The 20,846-nt window shown below is 40.4% G+C and overlaps 1 protein-coding gene across 4 annotated transcripts in view; it reads left to right on the top strand.

Annotated features, from left to right (window-relative positions):
• Poln (DNA polymerase nu) overlaps positions 1-20,846 on the top strand; it is a 135,487-nt gene that overhangs the window by 56,508 nt on the left and 58,133 nt on the right. For 3 of the 4 annotated variants that reach the window (XR_005877700.1, XM_040746909.1, XM_040746911.1), the window contains 2 exons: positions 610-663; positions 1,768-1,833. The exons of the other annotated variant lie outside the window; for it this stretch is intronic. Coding sequence is in view for 2 of the 3 variants with exons in the window: in XM_040746909.1 (XP_040602843.1) it covers positions 610-663; positions 1,768-1,833 (120 nt within the window). In the remaining variant the exon portion in view is untranslated. The remainder of the gene's footprint in view (positions 1-609; positions 664-1,767; positions 1,834-20,846) is intronic. 4 annotated transcript variants of the gene reach the window in all.

Raw genomic sequence — 20,846 nt, 5'->3', positions numbered from 1 at the left:
TTGGTAGCTTAAGGAGTCATATATAAAAGCAGACTGATGGCCTGTCCCCCTGTATCTTCAAGTGAAAACAAGGCTTCTACCAATTCTCACAAAAGTCCTGTCATTTTCCTGGTTTCCGGGCTCCAAGACAGTGATGTTTCCTGAAGGTTTTTGAGTATGCCCCCTTTCATTTTTTAGCTACTCATGTTTTCTCTGTTCACATACCTGCCCTTTATTTCATGATTTCTGTTATCCATTAACCACATTTACAAACCAAACATCAGTGCTATTATTTACTGAGCCCCTGTCCTGCAAAAATACACTGGTACCACAACAACCATCCTCCTGGTAAAGGGTTGGGAAGGAACTAGAAAGGGCCCGCTGCTGGGAACACTTATATGAGTATTTGAGCATCTGTACAACTTTGCAACTTCTCTGTAGCCTAGAAATATTGCAGAATGACAGACTGACATCTTTCTTTGTGGACCTGTGTTATTCAGTCCTGGCAGTACTTAAGGTTGTCCAAGGTGAATTTTCACCACATGCCCTATGTAAACTGTTGCTCTGAAGTTGGTGTCTTTGAGTATTTAAACAAGTTTAACAAAAACTATTCTTGTCTTTATGATGTAGGTTCACAAGATCAAGTCAACTTTTGTAGATGGATTACTAGCTTATATGAAAAAGGTAACAAAGTTTAACAAAAGTAAATTGGGATTAGAAATAAGGTTTATTTTGAATTCAGATACGCATGCCACTTTTACATTCCCAATAAAGGAGGAAAAGTTTTTCATTTTAGAACTACAGACTGTGGTCATATTATTCAATCTCTGTACAATGGAGGTTAGTTTTATGCTTTCAGATCCTCCAGATATTATTAGACAGTTTAACAGCTAGCCTGCTTTCCCGTCTACTGTCATTTTTTTTCTGGAGCCATTTGAGGCACTCAGAATTCTGTAGAGGAACATACATATGAACACACATGCGTGCACACACACACACACTCACTCACTCACTCACTCTCAAAGGGGATGTACTAGAATAGATTACAGGCTGTGGTCAAGCTAGTCCAAAAATGGTTATCTATCAACAGAAAGTCCAAGAATCTAATAGTTGTTCAGTCCACAAGGCTGGTGTCTCAGTTGGTCTTCAGCATATGCTGGAATCCCAAAGAAGTAGGATCTAAATGTCAGTAAAGAAATGGATTTGCAGTGAGAGCAAACAGGCAAAGAGAGAGCAAGCTTTCTTCTTCTATGTTATTTATACAGGCTGCCAGCAGAAGGTGTGATCCAGATTAAAGGTGGATCTTCCATCCACAAAAAGATCTAGATTAAAAGGAGGTCTTCCCACTTCAAATTATTTTTTTAAAAATCCTCCGCTGGTATACCCAGCCACTTATGCTTTAGTTAAGTGAAGATATATAGTCAAGTTGACAACCAATAACATCCATCACAGGTAGACATTACTTTTAATTTGCATATGAGAAAAGTACAATCAGTGGTGTCTGTGAGCTACAAGGTTGCATAACAAGCAACAGAATTGTGGCATAGTTCCACTTTGAGTTTATGCTGTCCCTATAGTCCCCTTAACCCACATGTAGCTTTAATAACTGACATGGATCTACTTGTCCTATTGCTGCTTCTATGTGGGTTAGAGAGGAACATTTGTCTCTGATCCAAGACAGTTTTGTAATATTCAGGAGGAGCAAGGAGGGCTATAGGTGAAAGTTCTGTGTGTTCTTCCTCACAACATATTACTTGAATTTGAACCCATTCTTCTTAAATGATCAAGGGCTCCGTCTCTTCTACATGGAATCAGACTGGAACTGTGTCGGGGAGACTTTCATCCAAGCATCCTGTAAGTTACTTGTCCATTTCTGTGCCTAAATGTATGTTTAGTTCTGCATTGTTCCCAGAAGAGAACTTCATGCTGCTAATTGTGTTTTACTCTATGTGCTTCTACCCAGAAACTCATGCACTTTGGTGATGTGCCTCTCTCCATCGCCCTTTTCAGCTTTTTCCTGGGAAGGTAGCTTCCAAATGTGTTATCTGATGAAAACTGTCTCCATTTTGTAATTTCTAAAGACTATTTTTCTTTTTATTTAAATTAGAAACAATCTTATTTTACATATCAATCTCATTCCCTCTTCTTCCCATCCTCCTGTGCCCCCCACCGATCCCCATCCCATCCCTCTTCTGCTCCCCAAGGAGGGTAAGGCCTTCCATGGGGAATCATCAAAGTCTGTCACATTATTTGGGACAGGGCCTAGGCCCTCCTCGGTGTGTCTAGGCTGAGAGAGTATCCCTCTATTGGGGAATGGGCTCCCAAAGTCCATTCGTTCACTAGAGATAAATACTGTTTCACTATCAGAGGCCTCTTAACTTACACCCATGTTCAGGGGGCCTGGTTCTGTCCTGTGCTGGTTTCCAAGCTGTCAGTCTGGTGTCTACGAGCTCCCCCTTGTTCAGGTCATCTGTTTCTGTGGGGTTCCCCAGCCTGGTCTTGACCCCTTTGTTCATCACTCCTCCCTCTCTACAACTGGATTCCAGGAGTTCAGCTCAGTGCTTAGCTGTGGGTCTCTGCTTCTGCTTCTATCAGCTACTGGATGTAGACTCTAGGATGGCATATAAGGTAGTCATCAATCTCATTATAGGGAAAGTGCATTAAAGGTAGCCTCTCCACTATTGCTTAGATTCTTAGTTGGGTGTCAACCTTGTAGATCTCCGGACATTTCCCTAGGGCCAGATTTCTCTTTAAACCTATAATGGCTCCTTCTATTAAGGTAGCTCTTTTCTTGCTCTCTTCTATTCTTCCCCCAACTCAAACTTCCTGGTCCCTCATGTTCTCCTCCCCCTTTCTCTTCTCCCCTTCTCTTTCTCTTAACTCTCTCTCCCTTCCCCCCATGCTCCCAATTTACTCAGGAGATATTGTCCCTCTCCCTTTCTCCAGGGGACCATGTTTGTCTCTCTTAGGATCCTCCTTGCTTCTTAGCTTCTCTGGAGGTGTGGATTATAGGCTGGTAATCCTTTGCTAATATGGATATGCCTAATATCCATATATGTCTGATATCCATATGTGAGTGAGTACATACCATGTTTGTCTTTTGTGACTGGGTTACCTTGATCAGGATGGTTTCTTCTAGTTCCATCCATTTGCCTGTGAATTTCAAGATTCCATTGTTTTTTCTGCTTAGTAGTACTCCATTGTATAAATGTACCACATTTTCTTTATTCTTCAGTTGAGGGGCATCTAGGTTGCTTCCAGGTTCTGTCTATTACAAATAATGCTGTTATTAACATAGTTGAACAGATGTCCTTCTTGTATTAATGTGCAGCCTTTGGATATGTGGCCAAGAGTGGAATTGCTGGATCTTGAGGTAGACTGATTCCCCTTTTCCAGAGGAACCGCCATACTTATTTCCAAAGTGGCTGTACAAGTTTGCACTCCCACCAGCAGTGGAGGAATGTTCCCCTTTCTCCACATCCTCTCCAACATAAATTGTCATTGTTGTTTTTTATTTTAGCCATTTTGACAGGTGCAAATGGTATCCTGTACCAATTTGTTCAAGGGTACTTCCTACTTTCTCTTCTAAGAGGTTCAGTGTGGCTGGATTGATGTTGAGATTTTTGATCCATTTGGACTTAAGTTTTATGCATGGTCTGAAGACTATTTATATTGGAAAGTTATAAATGCTCCTGCATTTATGATGCAGTTATAGTAACACTTTCTTGGTCCTTTTAAAAGGTAAGGTCTTTACTATAATAGAGCCTGAAGTCAGGGATAGTGATGCCTCTGGTAGTTCCTTTATTGTACAGGATTGCTTTTTTTTTTTTTTTTTTTTGCTATCCTGGGTTTTTTGCTTTTCCATATAAAGTTAAGTATTATTCTTTTCAAAGTCTGTTAATAATTGTTCTGGGATTTTGATGCAGATTGCATTGAATCTGTAGATTGCTTTTGGTAAGACTGACATTTTTACTGTGTTAATCCTACCTATCCAAGAGCATGGGAGATATTCCATTTTTTGATATCTTCTTCAGTTTATTTCTTCAAAGACTTAAAGTTCTTGTCATACAGAACTTGTTTGGTTAGACTTATCACAAGATAATTTATGTTGTATGTGACTATTGTAAAGGGTTATGTTTCTCTGATTTCTTTCTCAGCCATTTATCATCTGTATATAGGAGGGCTACTGATTTTTAAAAGTTATTCTTGTATCTCAGTGTTGGAGAGGTGGGAACAGAAAGGTCCCTGGTCCCTATCCACTGTATCAAGACTGAGCAAGGTATTCCTCTGTAGGGAATGGGCTCCAAAAAGACAGTTCATGCACTAGGGATAAATCCTGGTCCCACTACCAATGGCTGCCCAGACTGCCCAAGCCACAGAAGTGTCTCCCACATTCAGAGGGCCTAGTTTGGTCCTATCCTATGCAGGTTCCCCAGCTATCAGTTCAGCAAGTGTTCTTTTTTAAAAACAATGATTTTATTTGTTAATTTATAGACAGGCTCTCACTATGTAGCCATGGCTGTCCTGGAATTCATCATGTAGACTGGGCTGGCCTCGAACTCACAGAGATCCATCTTCTCTATGCATGACTTTATGATTTTTTTATTTTTGAAATTATAATATTATTATATCATTTACCCTGCTTCTTTTTCCTCCTTCTCACATGTCCCTCCATTTAACTGCTTTTGCCCCCTCAAATTCATGGCCTTTTTTTCTTTGCTACATATTTTTCTAAATATATAAATATAACCTGCTCATTCTGTATAATGTTACTTTGTATTGAATAACCATTTGGAGAGCTCCTCCCTGGGGAAGACTATTTCTCCTGATCTCAGCATTCTTTAGTTGCCTGTAATTCTTTGTCTGGTACAGACAGGGTCGCATATGACTTCCTCCTTCCATGTTAGCATGTCTATTAGTGTTTGTCATTGTTTAGGTTCTGTTTAGGCAGCCATGTTGATAGGACTTCATGGGTGGAGTTTCTCTGACTTTCCTAGGAGACACAATCTCGCAACAAACTTCCTGTTCCTCTAACTCTTCTGCCCCCTCTTCTGAAATGATCTCTGAGTCTTAGGTGCAGGAATTGTGTTGTAGATGTATTCTTTGGAAGTGGGCACCACATGATGTCTTAGTCTCTGTGTTTTGACCAGTTAATGGTTTTCTGTAATAGTCTCTGTGGCTAAAAGAAGTTTCTTTGATAGGTGTGAGAACTACACTTATCTATGGGTATAAGGATAAATATATAGAATGTAGTTAGGAATTATGCTAGTGTAGTAAAGCGGCAGTAATAGGTTCTCCTCCAGGATCCAGCTCAGGTCCCCTGAATTATATGTTTAGAGTACATGGTGTCCTCAGCAATAGTAACTTAAATTCTGCATCAACTAAGGGCAAGAGCATTAGCATGTGGCTTCTCGTAGTTGATGCTAGAGTTTTGTTAAGACAGTATACAGCTCCTAGGAAAAGCATTATCAGTCCAAATGGGAAATTTTATTCTCTCTGTATGTATGTATTTATGTTCAGAATTAAAATATTATTTGTAATTTTAGGTACATAGATAATAGATAACTTTTTTCAAACATCCTTTCTGTTACTCTCCTTCCTTTTGTATTTATCTCTTTCCTTAATCATAACCCCCCATTCTTCATATTTCCCTCTTCAGATCACTTGTACTCTGTTATTTCCCCATTCTGCTGTTTCCCCTACCTTGGCCCCCTTTTACTTTCCTGGTTTCTGCAATTACTCCAGTTAATACACTCATATCTAAAGACTGGGAGTTAAAAAATCACAGATGAGGGAGAACATGTGACATTTGTCGTTTTGAGTCTCAGTTACCTCACTCAATATGATCTTTTCTAGTTCCATCCTTTTATTTGCAAAGTTCATTATTTCAGTTTTCTTTACAGTGGAATAATATTTCCTGGTGAAATGTTTCTATTATCTATTCATCAGTTGAAGGTCATTTAGGCTGTACCTATTTCTTAGCTGTTGTGAATAGAGCAGCAACAAGCATGGCTGAGCAAGTGTCTGTGGAGTAGGGTGCTGAGTCCTTTGGGCATGTGCCAAGAATTAGTATAGCTGAGTTATATGGTAGATTAATTTTAGCTTTTTGATGGTTCTCCACATCGATTTCCAGAAGTTTGACCAGTTTTCAATCCCACCAACTGTGAATGAAGGTTCCCTCCCCCTCTAGGTCATCTCCAGAATTTGTTGTCAGTTGTTTTGTTGATCTTTGCAATTCTGACTTTGAGAAAGTCAACAACTGCTCTTACCTACTGAGCTAATTCTCCAGTCACTGATTAATATTCATAAAAATCAGATATAACTGCAATGTTTGCAGAAAACTGTTTTTTCACATATGTCCCTCCCAGGATAAAGTCTCTGCCACCAGCTAAAGTCACTTCCACCTATTTCAGTGTTACTCTGCTTCTAGAGACAGAAAGTGTAAAGTATTTTGTCTCTTTGTTCCCCTGCACCTTTTTCCATATTTTGACATTTCAATGAAACAATAATAATCTATGACTTATTCAGAATTATGAAAACACTTATTTAATTGTCTATGCTAAAGTTTCATCAATGAATGTAATCACATCGGCACATTTTTTTTTACAATAGCTGCTTAAGTCTTTGATAGAAAATACTGCCAGGCCAGAAGTTAGTGGTGCATACCTTTAATCCCAGCACTCCAGAGGCAGAAGCAGGCAGAGCTCCATGAGTTTGAGGCCAGCCTGGTCTACAAAGAGAGTTCCAGTGAGGCTCCAAACGACGCTGTAACGATAAGCGACACACTTACTGAAAGTAAAACTAAGTATTTATTGTAGAAATTACTCACAAGATACCAAACAAGTAACCCAGATGAGCCCAGTACTTTTCCGCTGCCGAACGGGAAGCCGAACTCCGGGAAAAGAGACCAAGACTTCCTGTGTGCTGTCTTTTATGCCTTCCCCATAACGCCCACTAGTCATGCCCAAAAGTGGGCCTGGCTAGTGATGTAGTTCACCGCCTACATATACGTCTTTATGTCCGTCCGTCTTTAGTCATGCCTAAAGTGGGTGTGGTTAGTGGTGTGGTAAACTGCTCTTACCTCATCTGTATGTGCCTCTAGTAAGTCACATGGTTAATGGCAGCATACAGGCTTCCTCCTACATTCCAGGACAGTGAGACCCTGTCTCGAATCACCCCACAACACCCAACCCCAAAAAAAGAAAGAAAAAATATTCCCAGGCATGGTGGCACACACCTTTAATCCCAACACTCAGGAGGCAGAACCAGGCAAATCTTTTATGAATTTGAGGCCATCCAAGTCTACACATTGAGTTTCCAGGACAGCCAGAGCGATGTGGTGCCTGCCACTGTATGTTTTTTTATATATATATCTTCTAACCAGAAACCTAGCAATCCCTTTCCTTGGTCTTCTAATCAGAAACCTGAGGCTTTAATAATCTGAAGCTACTGCATACTCTCTGCCACTGACCATGTGTTGAGTACAAAACATGGGGTACTGATGGGGACAAATGATCAACTTCCTGTCTGTCTGGTACCAGAATGTTGATGGGTTCAGATCTTGGGTAGGTCTTATGCAAGTAACAATAGCTGTTGAGTTCATGAATGCAATGCCATACTCAGAAAACAGTGTTCCGTAGTAATCCTTATCCTCCATCTTTTACATTCTTTCCTCATCTTCTTCTGCGATGTTCCCTGACCCTGAAAAAGGGATTGTACAGACCTCCCATTTAGGGTGAACGCTCAACAGTCACTTATTCTCAGCATTTTGACCACTTACTGCAGCATTATGAGTCTCTGCAGTAAGTGCTACCCACTACAAAGAGAAGTTTCTCTGATGAAGGTTGCCAACAGTGCTAATCTTTGGGTATAAACTAAGCAAATATTTAGAAGACAATTTGACAATATATACAACATTTAGCAAAACAGTAGTAGGTTCCTCTGTGGCCTGTCACCTACCTAGATCTTAGGGGCTTTTGACCAGATTTATAGGTCTAGACATTAATTACTTCTGTGGAGTGGGCCTCAAATCCAACCAGAAAGCAAAGGTTATTACACTATTGCACCAGTGAGGACATCTTGCCTGGCAATTCAGAATTGTATAATATGGTGTCCACCTCTTGCAAAACCAGTGATGACTATTTTTCCTGCATAGTAAGCATTATAAAGACTAGATAGCAGAGAGCTAAGACTCAACAGAACTTCCTGGCAGACAAGAAGATGTAAGCTATCTTATTAAAAGGCTAATTATTGCTCCTTTCTCTTTTGTATCACTTAAGATGAATGCACACCTTCCTGAGATGGGGTTCCTTGGCTAAGTGGTTGGCTTGACCAACTAGACTAATTTACAGAAAGAGGCAATGCATGTTTCCATAGAAAAATTGATTCCATTCTTTCTGTGACATTTCCTTCTAAAGAACCCTAAAATCATTTTTGAGATGGATATTGATATAACCCATTTCTACCGTGAAAGTCTAAAGGTCTAGTTCCAAAGCTGTTCACCAGAGAGATTATTGTCTCACCAGAATGAAGCTCCTTTTTTGAGTGTCCTTATACTAACAAAACTCCTTTTTTGAGAAAGAAAATTTTTATGTGCATGGTTGTTTTGCCTACCTGTATGTCTGTGTACCACACGCATGCAGTGCCTGTGGAAGCCAGAAGAGGGTGTCAGATCCCCCTGAGACTGGAGTTACAGACAATTTTAAACTCCTATGTGGGTCTGAAAATCAAACCCCTGTCCTCAGGAAGAACAGCTGATACTATTAACTGTGAGCCAGCTCTCTAGCTACTGAAACTCCTTTAAACAAGCGCATTTAATATATAGAACACATATTTCTAAATTAGTTTATAAAGTAGTGGGTTCCCATAAGGCTTTTCATGTCTTTAGGTGCCACCTCCCCTATTTCTCCATCCTCATCGACACTTAAACCCAGTAGATTTCCATCATCTACTTTCCTATCACTTATGTTCTGCTACCCACATCCATCCTTGAGGCTTATTCCCCCATATTGGACCTCTTCTAGCTTTCTGATCTCTACAGACACTCCAGATTAAACATACAAACCAAAACCTTGAAGCTGGAGTCTGTGTGTGAGAAATTTGCCTAGGTCTGGGTTACTGCATTTCATATGCTTCCAGTTCTATCCATTCCCTGTGAAAGTCATAATTTCATTTTTTCCACAGCTGAGTATTCTCACTATTTAAAGATTCATCTTCTTTCTTGTCTTTTATATTCAGCCACTTGACTTTGCCCCATAGCTCAGAGACCTATCTTTTGCCTTTTCCTTAAACTTACTTACTGTTTCAGTTTGGTTAGTATGTGTGCTTTATATCACTGCAACAAAATGCCTGATAAAAAACAACTTAAGAAAAGGTTTGACTCATTTCAGTGGATAAGAGATAGCCTGGCACGTTTTTTTTTTCTTTTATTAATTTATTTTTTACATTCCAAATCCAGTTCCGCTCCTTCCACTCCTCCCCCCTCCCATCTACTACATGGAAAGGGAAGTCTACTAAGTTTGTTCCATCATCTAGTTGAGGCAGGACCAAAACACCTCTCTGCCCCCACACCCCTGTGTCTAGGCTGAACAAGGCATCTGTCCGTATAGATTGGGCTCCACTAAGTCAGTTTGTGCATTAGTGTTAGATCTTTGTCCTGGCATTTTTATGTCACTTGACCCACAGAGTCATTTGGGAAGAGGCACTCTCAACTGAGAAGATGCCTTCATAAAATTGGGCTATAAGCAAATCTGTAGTACATTTTCTTAATTAATGATTGATGTGGGAGGGTCCACTTCACTGTGAGTGGTGCCATCATTGGGTAGATAGTTTTGGGGTGTATAAGAAAGCTGTCTGAACAAGCCGTGGAGAACAAGCCAGGAAGCACCACTCCTCCATGGCCTCTGCTCCAGTTTCCTGTCATGAGTTTCTGCCCTGACTTCCTTGATGATGGACTGTTATGTGGAAAAGGAAATACAATTAGTCCCTTCCTCCGCCAAGTTGATTTTTGTCATGGAGTTTTATCACAGCAATAGAAACCCTAGGAAAGACAATGTACATGGATGGGTAGTAGATCTTTTTGTTTTTGTTTTTTTAACAGTTCATATCTTTCTGATTTTGTTTTCATGGGTTGTCTGGACAATCCAAAGAAGTGTTCCAACTAAAGCTAATTATTTTTTACCCCCGAGGAAAGACTTTTTAAAATATTCTTCTAAAGGTCTATAAATTCTAGGCTTTTCACAAATAGCTGCTATAAACATGTACAATTCCTGTCCCTGTAAGGCCACTGAACCCTGTTCTCCAGTCCTTGGCTCTCTGTAAGTGATGGTAATTTCTCACATGTGTGCAAGGCTCAGCTCTCTGTTGAATACTTAGCTGGGTGGTGGGCTCAAAAGTGATGATTTTTTAAAAAAAATATCTGTCTTTTTTCATTGTGAGAACCAATTTTCTTTCACTTGTATATGTCCCAAGTGGGAGTAGAAACTCCTGGCTAGTATAGTACATTTTAATCTGTCTAAAATTCTGTCTTATGTCTTTCTGCATTGAAATGGTTTGTCAATCACTCTCCCTCTGTCAGAATCAGTCTTCTGCCCTTCAGTTCTCCCTGGTCATGGTGCTTATGGCACTGGGTTTCCTGAAGCCCTCATACGTGTTTTTCTCTTGCTAGGTCATAAATTCCATGTAAATAGCCTTTTCAGCCTACTTTTCTGTTTATGAAATGTGTTACCTTCTCTTGTTGCTCTGGCTTGGGGTCATCGCTAGGATTTCAGTGTGATAAAAACAAGTTCCCAGTCCCTTCCCCACCTGAAGCAGGAGCCATGAGGTCTTTGGTTTTCATCTAAATTGTTCTTTTCCCCCAACTTGGGCCTCAGGGCTCAGACCTTTTGGTCCCTTTCTGTAGGTCCTGTTCAGAACCACTATTTTCTCCACAAAGGCCTTCTCATGGGAGGAGCCGAGGACCTTTGCTTTCACTGTGTTTGCCAGGAGCCACATTATTCCATCCAATACCTCTTATCACACATGGCTTAGATGTCTCGTCTAGTGTTTCTACATCATCAGGGCCAGTTTTTGTCAATGTCCTTATTTCACTGCAGTGTTACTCGTGATGCTGGCTCAGAATTTACCAATGTTACAAAACTCAGATTTTCTGACCTTTCACATTGTGTGTTTCTTTAGTGTCCTGAGTTCTTGGTTTTCTTCTGGTTTTTTGAAAGGCTACAGCTGAACTAATTGGGAATATTAACATGCAGGCATTATTAATTGGATTTTTGCTTTCATTTTTGGGTACTTTTTCTTCCGTAGTGTTCTTTTATGACTGTCTTCAGTGTCCCACAGGCATATTTGTACAGTTTTTAGTACCTGGCTAGGTCATTATTGAATCACCTTTGATATGCATTCCAGCCACTGCTCCTGTTATCCTGTTACTTCTTTGCCCCTGAATCATGATCATGTCCTCCAGATCAGTCTTCTTCCCTGGTCAGTGATCCTATTTCTGCTGAAGAGACCTGACCTCAGGAAGCCTTGTTTCATGTCCCATCCCAGTTATCTGGTCCCTTTTTTCTTCCTATACACAAGGAATGAAGCCTGCTATATGCTGTGCCCAAGTTGCAAAATCCCCAGAGACCATCAGGAAGACAGACCCACTAAACTGCAAAAGAAAGGTTTAATTATTGTTCATCCAACCATAACAGGGACCCCATCTAGCAAGCTGACACAGCAGCCTCCAGAGGGAGTGAAGTTGTGAAGTTTCCTGTCTACTGCTAGATTTTATAGACAAAAGTTACAGGATTACATCAGTAGGTACAGGTTGGTTTCTGATTGGTTGACATTTAGGAACAAACAGGAGAATTTCTCAAAGTCATATTTTGGCATGAAATATGTATGTACCAATTATTTTCATTGGCCAGTGCTGAGAGGGAACATTCTGTGATTTCTATGGCATTGTCTTGTTACTTGCAGGTGGCCTATTGTACATAGATACCAATAGTTTTCAGAACTATATCCTGGAGATTACAGGAGAGGTTGTGGTCCCCCTGAAGTTTCTTTTGTGGACAAACAGTTCCTAGGAACCACGTATCTAGGAGACTGGGTGGGGGGTGTCTGGAGTTTCTTTGTGTTTAGTTTTGACCCTAGGCTCTGGGAGGACAGAGGATCTGGAGTTTCCTTGTGTCAGAGGCCTATGTGTCTTTTCTGTAGCCTGTCATGGCTGCTAAAGCAGGGGGCTGACTGAGGGTCTGGTCCCTTTATTTAGTTTATCCCTTTCACTATAGTTAAGTATGTTACTCATTCAGTTTAAGAGCTTAAATGTCACTTGGTGGCACTGAAATCCTATCTTTTCTCAGATCTCTTCTTCCCAAGTCAGTGTCCTTTTCTGTCCCAAATGTTTATTGTCCCATATGTATTTCCCTAAATGGTAGTGTGCCGGTTAAGCACACTAGTAATAACCTCAGAGTATCCAAAATGCATCAGTGTCACATTAATGAAAATAAATCAAAGCACTTTCGCTTGAAATAGTTTTATCAAGAACAAGCCCAGATTTGAATTCTCTGCTTCTCTCCCTGTGTCTTTTGTCATCTCTCTGTAGCATATTGTTTCTGGTCTATCTGTAATCTGTCTGCTTTATGAGTCTGAATCTGTACCTGCCTGAATGTTGTCTTGTCTTCTCTGTCCCTGCCCCTGCCCCTGCCCCTATTCGTGTCCCTGTCCCTGTCCTTGTCCCTGTTCCTGTGTATATTCCTTGCAAAGGCCTCTATTCTATATTTAGTGAACAACACAGAAAGCATTATATGGAGAAGGAATGAGAGATACTTTGTGGAAATCTCTAATAAAGTTTTATGAGGGATGAAACATTACTGACTCCTGCTATCACAACTGACACCCATAACAAACAGTACTGCAAACAGACTTATCAACCTATATTCATGCTACTTCTAACACTTATAATGGATACTTGCTTTAAAAGCTTGCATTCAGAGCCGGGCATTGGTGGCACACGCCTTTAATCCCAGCACTCGGGAGGCAGAGGCAGGCGGATCTCCGTGAGTTCGAGGCCAGCCTGGTCTACAGCTCAAGTTCCAGGACAGCCTCCAAACAATACAGAGAAACCCTGTTTTGAAAAACCAAAAAAAAAAATCTTGCATTCAGACCAGGTAGTGATGACATAGGCCTTTAATTCCAGTACTTGGAAAGCAGAAGCATGTGGATCTTAATGAGTTCACAGCCAGCCTGGTCTATATAGTGAGTTCCAGGATAGCCAAGACTATACAGAGAAATCCTGTATTGAAACCCCCCAAAAAGTTGCATTCATCATATTTGCTGTTTTTTAACATGTATTACTGAATTAGGATAGTCAGGGTTACACAGAGAAACCCTGTCTTCCAAAACAAAAACAAAAACAAAAAACAAAAAAGAATGTCAGTTTATGCATTATCTTAGGTTGTAAGAACTAATTACATGCAAGTAAGACTGGTTGTTACATTTTTATCTTAAAGGTAGGTTAAACCAACAGGCTATGTCAGGCAAGGTGGTACACACCTTTAATCCCAGTACTAAGGAGGCAGAGGCAGGTAGATCTCAGTAAGTTCAAGGCCAGCCTAGTCTACAGAGTGAGTTCCAGGACTACCCAGAGGGACCCTGTCTCAAAAAACTGAAAACAAACAAACAAAAAGAACAACAACCCAACAGGCTGAGTACATAGTAAGATGCCAGTTTCAAATCCTAAGTGACCCCAGGGTGTACTATTAACTTTGGCTGTGAAGTCCAACAAAAGTTAGATTCTCTTATAATGTAAGAGATTATTTCCATAATCACCACGTAAAAGATGGAGCATTTGTTTTTATATTAAATTTTATGTGAATAAAATTTTATGTGAATAGTAGCAGATAATACTTATCCTCATACCACTAGCCGTTTTCTTTTTTTCTTTTGGAGGGGCCTTTGAGACAGGGTTTCTCTGTGGCTTTGGAGGCTGTCCTGGAACTAGCTCTTGTAGACCAGGTTGGTCTCGAACTCACAGAGATCCGCCTGCCTCTGCCTCCCAAGTGCTGGGATTAAAAGCCTGCACCACCACTGCCCAGTCTAGCAGTTTTCTTTTAGCATTGTTTTTAACGTTTATCCTTAATGGAAGCAGCTCTGGTTCATCCTTCTTGGTGGCTATACTGTATGTCATTATAGAAATACAATAGATTATTTCCAGACTTTAACTTTTAAACAGTGTTGAGGGGCTAGGAACATAACTCAGTAGGTAAAGTACTTGCTTTGCAAGCACAAGAACTCAAATGTGGTGATATATACTTGAGATTCCAATACTGGGAGGCAGAGACAGGTGGAAACTTGCTAACCAAACATGTCTAGCCTACTTGACAAGTTCCAGGCCAGTGAGAGATCTTCTCTTTCTCAAAAAAATAAGTTAAATAAATTAAATAAGAAGATAGACAACATTTAAAGAACATCACCCAAGATTATCCTTTGGCCTCTACACTCACACACACACATGCACCTGTGCCCACACACATGCAACTGCACACACACACACCTGCAAATATACACATACGATAGATAGATAGATAGATAGATAGATAGATAGATAGATGAATAAATAAATACAGTGCTGAGTGGGAAATGTAGCATTTTAATGAATATTCTTTAACCTGTGCAAAGGATTCCTTACCCTTGTTGCTTGACCATTTCTCTGTGTGTTGATGCACAAGTTTCCTAGTGTCTAAATGGTATCCCAGTTCACTCTCATATACAGTGTGGACAGAGCCTCAGACTCATAAGCAAGCTCAAGTGATCCTCCCTCCTCATCCCCCATGCAGCTGGGACTGCAAGTGTATACCACAATATCTGACTTGCTTGTGTCATTTATGAAATCTTTCCTTGCATGTCAATTATAAAGATGTTCAAATTCTATATTTTGCAGTGTGTCTTTAATCTCACTGAAATCTATTTTTATATATGTGAGAGGGTAAAGAACTAATTATTCTCCATTTGGATAATTGCTGTAACTATTGCTATCTCGACAACTCACTTTGTAATCCTTCTTCACATAGGAGTGCCGGTATGCATAGCCTGATTCTAGGCTCTTGGTTCTATATTGTTGGTGTATTGGTCTCTTCTGACTTGGTATAGTCGCATTGAAGAATTATCCCTGTGCCTCCTTTCATGAATCCCTGACTCAGCTCTCATCCTTCCCCCAGTTATCACTTTTACTCTTGGAATTTTAGCCCCCGAAGTGGGCATGGTGTTTGTCAGATGTCACAAATGTCACTGAAGGAAAGAGTAGAATTGGGTACTTGGGTCTAAAATTTAAGTTGGTAGGTATCGCTAATGTCTCATTGTAAGGAAGCATTTTTAGAGAAGAATATTGAGTGCTGGCTCTTCTAGCTCATACTCATTGTTAAAGAAGCTTCCTCCAGCAGCTTATGACTTACATTAGTGTTAGTTATTTGGAGATTGAATGCAGGAAGAGCTAACATTTTTCACTATAGTTCTCACATGGCAGGATTCTGATAATGCATTGAATGAATTCTAGTTAAAAGTCCTAAGAATATTTTTGACAGCTAATTTTATAGAAGACCCTTTTACAATTTTAAGAAATTAAACAATTTTCAAAACAATATAGTTAAAATACTTAATGTTTTGACAAAAGGTATTATGTCCTTGTGGGCAGTTTAGTCACCACTTGAAAATCTGAACATGACAGTTTTCATATGAAGGACATTTGAATTCCAGCTTTCAGCTGTCACAGATAAATGTGCTATAAACATCAACATAATAAATAAGTATCATGTTAGCTTACATCTCCATTTCTCTGAGATAAGTGTCTATACTTGCAATTGTTGGATCAAGTGTTTAAAATGTATGCCTGAACTCTGTATGTTGATACTATAAAGAAATTTTTATGTGTATATTCATGAAGGATATTGATCTGTGTCTGGTTTTGGTATCAGGGTAATACTAGTGTTACAAAATGATTTGGGAAGTATTCTTTCCTCTTATATTTTCTGGACAATATTGTGTGAAATCGTAGCTCTAAATATTTGGTAGACTCCTCTGATGAAATACCCTTGGCCTAGGGCCAATATCCTTGTTACTGGTTGTCTTTTACATGTATATATGTATGTATTTATTTATGTATATATATGTGTGTGTATGTATACATTCTTTTAAGATAAGATCTCACTATGTGGTCTTGACTGTCCCGGAAGTCACTATATAAACCAGGAAGACTTCAAAATTACAGAGATCTACCTGCCTCTGCCTCCTGAGGGCAAGTACTACTAGGTCTGGCCTTGTTTAACTGGGATTTTCTTGTTATCCTTTTCGTTGTGCTTTTTAAAATTTATATACATTGGTGTGTTTGCCTGCATGCATGTCTGTGTGAGGGTGTGAGATCCCCTGGAAGAGGTTTTACAGACAGTTGTGAACTGCTATATGGGTGCTGGGAATTGAACCCGGGTCCTCTGAAAGATAAGCCAGTGATCCTAACTGCTGACCTATCCCTCCAGCCCCTTTTGTTATCCATTTCATAGTGTGCTTTTGTCTAGATTGTGAAATTCATATATGTGTTGCTGGCAGCATTCTCTGTATTTTCTGTGCACTAATCCGGCCTTCAATATTGATCTTTTCTTCCCTCTCTCCTTTTTCTTTGTCAATCTAATTAGAGTTTTGATAACTTTAGTCATCTTTTCAAATAGAAAAGTACTTGTTCCATTGATCCCCACCCCTAATTTCCAGTTGGTTGGTTTCTGTTCATTATTATTTCTACTCTTCTGCTTGATTTGGGTTATTTCTCTCTCCTAATTTCTTAAGCTTAGATTATTGCTGAAGACTTTCTTTTGTCTTTTCGCTATGTCAGATTTATTTTAGTGCTATGGACTTCACACTTAGTGCTGCTGAGGCTACATTCAACAGCTTGATACATTATATTTTGTCAAAGAAAAAAATGGGCCAAGTAGAGTTAAATAAACCAGTAAGACTTTTTTTTTCTGAGACAGGGTTTCTCTGTATTGCTTTGGACCCTGCCCTGGAACTTGCTCTGTAGACCAGGCTGACCTTGAACTCATATAGAGATCCACCTGCCTCGGCCTCCCGAGTGCTGGGATTAAAGACATGCACCACCAACACTTGGAAAACCAGGAAGACTTTATCCAAGATTATTGCAATAGGATAGGGAAGCTGAACTCAACTCCAAATGCAGCAGGAGTGGCTAGGGACTTAGCACATACAGGCAGGGTGAGGGGCCAGTGCATGGAAAATTACAAAGAGGAGCTTTGATAGGTGTCTAGGTGGGAGGATCCTAACTAAAGTCAGCCACAAATCTTTTCTTTGGTGTTGACAGGGAAAATGCTGTTTATCTCAAAGTTATCTGTCTTGCAAGACTGCAAGTAACAATAGTCTTTGGTTAGAAATTTTTGTTTATTATTTGGTTTTTGTCTGTGGCTATTGGCTTCTCTAACACCTGGTCTGAGACACATTAGGCACAGAAAAATTGTGAAGCTCAGTTCTGTCTCAGCTTCCAGAATTCTTTTCTTTGCTGCATGCATAGTGCCCAGGGTTTTGGTTGTGCCTAATGACACTTTCCTGGAAACAAAAGCAACTTTAACTGAACAAAATACTTGATAGCACAAAGATGGTTTTGAAATGCCATCTGATATGTATTCATTCCTGCCCTCTTACTATTGAGAGGCTGCCAGCCTTTGGGGCTGAGGCCTCTATCTCTCCACAGAGAGAGGAGATACTGTTGAGAATAAATGAGTCCTACTCAGTTCTGGCTCTCAGTTAGAACTTGAGAGCACAGCAGAAAGAACACCAGGCACTAGAGACATAAAAGTGTTTTACTCTGTATTTTTAAGTTGAATTTCAGAAGTTCACCTGCAGCACCCAGACTCAGCCTGGCATTTGTCAGTTTAACATAATAAGGACACACTGGGAGCTGCAGCACCCACTTTTGGGAAGGGGCCGTAGCAGCTCCTTTGGACTTGGGAGAGGTGCTAAGAGGGAAGGGACAATGGAATTTAGAGTTGAGCTGGGTGGCAGAGGAAAGGAGAACTCTGAATAGGTCCTAGCCCTGCCCCTGTGTGTTAGAATCCAGTGTGGAAAAAAGATAATTAATTAAAAATAGAATCTAGTGTGAGGGGAACAGACAGAGGAGAGTATAGAACCTGCTGTCTGTGAGTTTGCAACTGTATGCCAACCCCTAAGTTTAGAGGAGCAGTCTTTCCAGCAGTACCAAATTGACACTTCATGTGTGTTTTGCAGGTGAGGCCTATAGTTAGTCTTCTGCACAGTCTCCATGAGATCAGTATATTCCTGGGTCCGTATGCCTATAGTGTATAAATGAAGGCCCCTACATCTTCCCACTCTGTCTACACCCTGGAAGGGAGCTGTGACTAATGCAGTCTAAGGCTGGCTCCAAAAGGAAAACACAGCTGAGTTTCAGAACACAGTGGTGTCACCAGATTAAATACAGGTCCCTGAACTGACACCCACATTCAGGGGACCTGGTTTGGTCCTATACTGGTTCCCCAGCTGTCAGACTGGGGTCCATAAGTTCCCACTTGCTCAGGTCAGCTGTTTCTTTGGGTTTCTCCAGCCTGGGCTTGACTCCTTTGCTCATCACTTCTCCCTTTCTGCAACTGAATTCCAGGAGTTTGGCTCAATGCTTAGCTGTGAATCTCTGCTTCTGCTTCCATCAGCTAATGGATGAAGACTCTATGATAGCATTTAAGATAGTCATCAATCTCATTATAGGGGAAGGGCATTTATTTAAGGTAGCCTCTCCACTATTGCTTAGATTCTTATTTGGGTTCATTCTTGTGATTCCCTGGAGATTTCACTAGTGCCAGATTTCTTGTTAAACCCATAATGGCTCCCTCTATTAAGGTATCTCTTTCCTTACTCTCCTTCTCTGTTCTTCCTCCAAGTGAATATTAGACATAGAGCAAAGGATAACTAGCATGCAATTCACAACCCCAGAGAAGCTAGAAAACAAGGAGGAACCTAATAGAGACATACATGGACTCCCCCGAGAAGGGGAAAGGGACAAGATCTCCTGAGTAAATTGGGAGCATATGGGAAGGAGGAAGGGAGATAGGAGAAAGAGGAGGGGAGAAGGGGTAGGGGGAAGAACATGAGGGATTAGGAAAGTCGAGTTGGGGGAAGAACAGAGAAGGAAAGCAGTTTCATATAAAACAAATACCCTGGAGCCGGGTGTTGGTGGCGCACGCCTTTAATCCCAGCACTTGGGAGGCAGAGGCAGGCGGATCTCTGTGAGTTCGAAGCCAGCCTGGTCTACAGAGCTAGTTCTAGGACAGTCTCCAAAGCTACACAGAGAAACCCTGTCTCGAAAAACCAAAAAAAAAAAAAAAAACCATAAAAACAAATACCCTGTCTTCAGGCCATCAAACTCCAAAGTTTATCAAATTTACTTGGAAATTTATGTCTATACAAAATCATGTGAATAAATACATATGATGACCAATTTATTAATTATTGCTAAAACATGCAAGCAACCAAAATTATAATGTATTAATAAACTATGCTGCAATCATACAGAGAAATATTTTTAGTGATAAAAAGGAATTATCTTTGAAGCCATAAAAAGACATGAATGACGGACTGGACCTCCTCTGTAGTTAAGAATATTTGCTGTTCTTGTAGAGGACCCAGGCTCAGTTCCCAGGCTCAGTTCTCAGATCCACATGGTGGATCTCAATTATGCATAACTATGTGTTACTTGGGAATCTGGCAATCTCTTTTGACCTCCTCTGGCATATATAGACAGGCAAAACACTCATACATGTAGAATAAAATAAGAAATTTTGAAAATTAAAAGAAAAATGAATGAATCAGTTGTGCTGACAGGTGCCTGTAATCTTAGCATTTGGAAGGCAAAGACGGAAAGATGGAGAGTTGAAACCAGCTTTGGCTACATATTGAAACTCTGCCTGAATAGAAAATACCTAAGTTTATAGCAGTGATGGGTCATGTTGGTAGAGAGTTGATGCGATGTGGTGAGGACATGGTCTTTCTCCACAAGCCCTACTCCAGAAAAAATCATGAGATTACCTGTGGGGACCTACCCTAAGTGTAGGTAACACCATGTCATAAGCTGGAGGCTTAGGCAGAATAAAAGAGGGAAAATGACAAAAAAAAACAGCCAAATGTTGGCATCCCCCTTTCTCAGCTTCCTGACCAACCATGCTGCAAACTGTGAGCTCCACCATGCCCTTGCCAACATGCCATGATACAATAAACCCTCTGAGACTGGGAGCCAAAATAAATATCAGGTCTTGTGGTCACAGTGACAAAGAAGTAACTAACACTGCATGATTACCTTAACAGTGGGCTCTGCTTAATGACCTCCTTTCTATGTGTATCGTATAGAAAAGAAGAAAATTTAAGAGTGATTTTATAAAGAGAGGCCACCTTATTCTGTGTGGAGATCGGTGGCAACACAAGGTGCTGTGGACAGCCTATGTCCTGACACCACAGGGTGAGGATGACACCTCACTGCTATAACAGTCTTCCTAAGAATGCAATTCCACTGCCACCATGAAGAAAATACCAGACAAATTCCAACCTTTGGAAGGGTGGAGTTTCCTGTCTGACCAGCCCTTCACAAAATTGTGAAATATGATAAGAAACTGATAACCAGGAGGACCCTAAGGAGACACGATGACTAAGTGTTTTGTATGAAAGAGATTATTATTTTTAAATGCTGTAAGAACAAAGCACAGGGCTATAGAGATGGCTCAGTGCTTAAGAACAATAGTTGGCCTTCCAGAGGTCCTGTGTTCAATTCCCAGCAACTACATGATGGGTCACAACCATCTGTAATGAGATCTGGTGCCCTCTTCTGGCCT

Source organism: Mesocricetus auratus, unplaced genomic scaffold (assembly GCF_017639785.1).
Source record: "Mesocricetus auratus isolate SY011 unplaced genomic scaffold, BCM_Maur_2.0 Super-Scaffold_100006, whole genome shotgun sequence".
Lineage (NCBI taxonomy): Eukaryota > Metazoa > Chordata > Mammalia > Rodentia > Cricetidae > Mesocricetus > Mesocricetus auratus.
The sequence above is the reverse complement of the archived record's forward strand: the minus strand, read 5'-3'. Positions and strand labels throughout refer to the sequence as shown.